The 5288-nt window shown below is 32.8% G+C and overlaps 1 protein-coding gene across 1 annotated transcript; it reads left to right on the forward strand.

Moving 5' to 3' along the window:
• The first annotated feature begins 969 nt into the window (after window positions 1–969).
• Window positions 970–3887, forward strand: LOC106761527 (wall-associated receptor kinase 5-like). The gene is made up of 3 exons (XM_014645087.2): window positions 970–1935; window positions 2251–2424; window positions 2536–3887. The coding sequence occupies exons 1-3, from the start codon at window positions 990–992 to the stop codon at window positions 3738–3740; spliced, it is 2325 nt and encodes a 774-aa protein (XP_014500573.1). The 5' UTR covers window positions 970–989; the 3' UTR covers window positions 3741–3887.
• Window positions 3888–5288: the final 1401 nt, after the last annotated feature.

Genomic DNA, 5288 nt, shown 5'->3' on the forward strand with positions numbered 1-5288 from the left:
ATTTATTTATGGAGGTAAAATTATATTTTGATGTATCATCTTTTCACTCAACTTTAGAAAAAACTATCCTTTATAATTATACATAGAAAGGAAAACTTCTTCCTTTATATAGCATGTAATATATTAAAATATATCCACAAATTTTGCATAAATTATACCATTTTGATAAAAGATATTCGGAAGTATTTTTCCAAGTATAAAATCAAGTAATTGAGATGAGATTATAATATAGTCACATATCAACATCCGACATCTAATGCTCTATTTATTTCCTCTATTTCTTCCACAATATTATATATTCAATGCATTTATTATTCATAGAGAAAAAGTCGTTGGTTGATCTTTCAACAAGCTGCTTGCTCTCCACTCATAATTCCTTTGTTTGTAGATGATAATCAATCAAACCCAACCACTTGGATCAATGATATCCAATAGTTAATCTGAAATGTTAATAGTTAATATACATGACGCCGGAAAAACTCATGCTAGCCAAATCACACATAAGATGTAAAACTAGATGAAGCACAATGTAACATAAGGACAATGCTATTTTAACATCCAACATTTATTTATTCTCATACTATTCTTTGTTTCACTTCCTTTTTTTTGGTAAATACACAATTTTTTTTTTATAACCACGTAAAAAAATATGTATAATTATATTGCCCTTGTTTTTGTAAAATTAATTTTCTATAGTAGTTTCTTCTAATTGTAACTATTAGTGTATACAAAAGTGCAGCTTAAGAAAATAAATTGGAAGAATTAATAGTTGACCCCGAGTCTTCACTTCCCTTTCATATTATTTAAAAAAAAATAAAAAAATATTATTTCATCATTTGACAATGTTGAATGCATTGTTGGGAAGATCATTGGAAGGAGCAACTGAACCTTATCATTGACCCCAAGTCTTTCTGAATAATTCATATATACTTAGTAAATGATAGGAGCACACACTCATGATTAAATCAATTGAAAAAGAACAGGTGCAGATGAGTGTCCATTTAAATCTGCTACTTATTGTGCGCCTGATTGCAGCGGTAGCAGCAGCTAAAACTCAATATATGTCAAAGCCAAACTGCGAATCAAAGTGTGGCAACGTTACCATTCCCTTTCCCTTTGGCCTCACAGAGGCCTGTTCTCTCAACACCTCATTTATCATCACTTGCGACAAAAGCCTTCCATTCTTGAATACTACTCATGAAATGCGGCTCTTCAATACTACTGATGATGAAAAGGTGCAGGTGCTGGACATCTCACTCGACGGCCAACTGCACGTTTCATTGCCAATTGTCACAAGTTGCGTCACTCCTAAATCAGAACACAATTATATTTCAATCAGCTTATACGCACCTTTTCACCTATCATCCAAGCAAAACAAGTTAACTGTATTGGGCGCTTACACTTTAGGAATAGTATCTGATGAATATTCAACATATGCTCTATCTGATGGATATTTAACATACGCTCGCACTTATTGCATGTCCTTCTACAGCATCATTTACAACATCAGCATTTACAACAGCAGCATTTACAACATGACACATGACGAGTCATGCTCCGGCAGTTTCTGTTGCGAGACTCCAATTCAACATAGGCTATCCAAATTCCACTATACATGTGTTGCAAATATCTTCGACTATAACTCAACCCAGGAGCCATTTCAGTCCTATCCATGTGGTTATACATTTTTGGTTAAGGAGGGAGCCTACAATTTCTCCATGACAGATATAAAAAATTTTAACACAAAAAACACGTTCCCTGTGGTTGTGGATTGGGCAGTGGGAAACACGTGCCTAGAAGCTCAGAAGAATGCTTCAAGCTATGCGTGTAAGTCAAATTACAGTGAATGTCAAGATGCAACGGTGGGACCTGGTTACCATTGTAAATGCTCCACTGGTTTTCGGGGAAATCCTTACCTATCTGATGGTTGTCAAGGTCTCTATATTCTCCTTCTTTTAACATAACTCATTTTTAATGTCTTTTTTATGTAGCAATCAATTTTATAAAACTACCTTTATTAGTTACTTCAAATTTGGTGCACACAATATTAAAGCACTATTACATTCATTATTTATTTTAGGATGAAATTTAAATACCAAACTTGTTTTGAGTTAAAACATCACATATTTTGAAACTGGTATATGTTAATTATTTCGTATTTAGTATTGTTAATAAGTGTACAAATTAATGGGAAACTATACACAAATTGTGAACATTTTTTTTCTTTAAAAGTAGTTAATTATCTTTCAGATGTTGATGAATGTGCTGAGGAATCCCACGACTGTTTAAAGGGGATATCAACATGCAGTAACAGTCCAGAAGGGAGCTACAGTTGTTCTTGTCTAAAGGGCTATGAAGGAGATGGAAAAAATAATGGAAGCGGATGTGTTATCAGGAGTAACCGCAAAATCGTAATTGCTTTAAGTAAGTATCCTTTTGTCTGTCAAAACATTCTATTCTGCACTGTTACAATATAATATTCCTGAAAGAAATTTCACTAATACAAAAAACCATATTAATATAAACAATGTTCAGGTGTGACTGGAAGTATATTGGCACTTGTGGGGGGAACCTTATACGTGTATTGCGCATTAAAGAAAAGAAAATCCAACAGACTTAAAGAACATTTTTTTCAACTAAACGGTGGCCTGTTATTACAACAAGAGATAAGCAGGTACACTGGATCAAATGAATTGACAAAAATCTTTACTGTGGAAGAACTAAAAGAGGCCACCAACAATTTCAATAAAGAGATGGTCTTAGGCGAAGGTGGGGAGGGAACAGTTTACAAAGGAATATTGCGTGACAATAGAATTGTAGCAATAAAAAAGTCCAGAATTAGTAACCCAAACCAAATTGAGCATTTCATCAATGAGGTGATTCTGCTTTGTCAAATCAATCATAGAAATGTGGTGAAACTCTTGGGATGTTGTTTAGAGACAGAGGTTCCCTTACTTGTTTATGAATTCATTCCCAATGGAACTGTTTACGAGCATCTCCATGATCAAAGCAAATCTTTAAGACTTACATGGAAAAGAAGATTACAAATAGCAGTTGAAACTGCTGGTGCCTTGTCATACTTACATTCTGCTACCCATGCACCAATCGTACATAGAGATGTGAAAACTTCAAACGTACTACTTGATCACAATCTCACTGCAAAGGTTTCTGATTTTGGAGCTTCAAAGATTATTCCTCTTGATCGAACTCAGTTAACAACCTTGGTGTTGGGGACATTGGGGTATCTTGACCCAGAATACTTCCACTCAAGCCAGTTAACAGAGAAAAGTGATGTTTATAGTTTTGGAGTTGTCCTAGCTGAACTACTAACAGGAGAGAAGGCACTCTCTTTTGAAAGGCCAGAGGCTCATAGAAACCTAGCTATTCACTTCCATTCTTCAATGAAGGAGGATCGATTACTTGACATTGTCGATGGCCGCATAATAGATGAGACAAATGTTGAGCAAGTAATGGATGTTGCAAATATTGCAAGCCATTGTTTAAGGTTGAAAGGGGAGGAAAGGCCTACCATGAGAGAAGTGGCAATGGAACTTGAAGGAATCTACATTGTGGAGAAGCGCCAGTGGGAAAAAGTCAACTTGTCATCGGAGGAGACTGAAACTCTTCTCAAAGCAACACCATCATCTTCTTTTAGTGTAGATGGTGTTAACAGAAGAAGCGTGAATTCTAGCTCTGATATTTTAAACCGAATTTCCTTCTCCTTAACTAGTGGAAGGTGATTAGCTGATATTATTACAAGACTAGATTCAGAGTAATGGATGTTAGGTATTGTATGTTGTATTTTTATTGCACAATGTGTCATTATTTTTATTATTAAATGTTGTGTACTATTGATATACTTTTTAGTTAATTCATCAGGATTATGTGTGGAGTTGGTGAATTGTCTCTCAGGTTATATTGGTTTTACAATTAATATTCAAGTGGAAACTGTGGTTGAGATGAAATGTAGCATGGAATATCAGATGATTTTCTCTATTAATTAATTTTGTCAAGAATTTTGTACGAGGAGTTGACGAGTGTTTTCTCAAGTTATATTGGTTTTACTTTACAATAAAGGCGAAATTGTGCCATGTTCTTGAAGATAAATAAGGTTTGTCAAAGCTGTTGTTTGCAGGCTCATCAGGTGGTTTTTGTGTGCATGTGCGTGCAAGTGGACATGTCTAGGTATGTCCATATACTAATTATATAAGTATAATAAAAAAATTAGATGAATCATTTCATATAATGATTAACGAGTCTAAGTATGTACTAAATACACGTGTATAACATGAAATATTAAACGAGTTAGTCATTGCACTGATCGGATAAGCATAGACGAATCATTTCGCACATAACAATAAACACTAGACGAGTCTATCCGTACATTGATAAAATGAACTTGGCAATATACATTGTGTAAGTTTGTCCATATATAAATTATATGAGTCTATTAATACACGTTAAATATGTCTCTCCAACATGTCTGTCCATTCAATGATAAACAAGTCCTGCAATACACATTAAATGAGTTTGTACATATATTGATTAGATGACTTTGTCCATACAATAATTAAATGAGTCTAACAATAGACTATAAATGAGTATTTTTATACACTAATTAAACAAGTCTAGTATACATTAGATAAGTCTGTCTATACATAGATTAGACGAGTTTATTAATACATATTAAATGAGTTTGTCCACTTACTAATTAAATAAGTCTGGAAATAACCATACATGTTATACGAGTATATTATACCGATTAAACAAGTCTAATAATACATATTAGACGAATTTATTAATGTATTGAATAGAAAGTCTAACAATATACATTAAACGAGCCTTTTCATACATGGATTACACAAATATAGCATAAAAATTACATAAGTCTAATAATACGGAAATGAGATTGTCCATATACTAATTAGATAAGTATAACAAAAACTATTACAAAAATCATTTCATATGTTGATTAAAGGACTATAACAAAAATGATTAGATAAGTTTAGGAATACATTGATTAGATGAGTAAAGCAAAAAAATTATGAGTTTATCGATGTATTTAATATTCGAGTCTAACAATACATATTACATTACACAACTATAGTAATATATATTAGACAAGTCTTTTTACACACAAATTAGACTTTTAATGCACATAAATCTTTCTATTAATATACATTGGACAAGTCTTTTAATGCAATAATTAAATGAATATTGCAATACATATTAAACAAGTTTTTTCATAGGCTGATTAGATGAGTATAACAAAAGGCATTATATGTCTA

Source organism: Vigna radiata, chromosome 5 (assembly GCF_000741045.1).
Source record: "Vigna radiata var. radiata cultivar VC1973A chromosome 5, Vradiata_ver6, whole genome shotgun sequence".
In the NCBI taxonomy this organism is placed as follows: Eukaryota; Viridiplantae; Streptophyta; class Magnoliopsida; order Fabales; family Fabaceae; genus Vigna; species Vigna radiata.

Bases quoted from the DNA above. Each gene is read 5' to 3' on its own strand.
- LOC106761527 (XM_014645087.2), top strand. From the start codon at position 990: ATGAGTGTCCATTTAAATCTGCTACTTATTGTGCGCCTGATTGCAGCG. The intron at 1,936-2,250 runs GTCTCTATATTC...ATTATCTTTCAG, and splicing joins CCTATCTGATGGTTGTCAAG to ATGTTGATGAATGTGCTGAG. The intron at 2,425-2,535 runs GTAAGTATCCTT...AACAATGTTCAG, and splicing joins CAAAATCGTAATTGCTTTAA to GTGTGACTGGAAGTATATTG.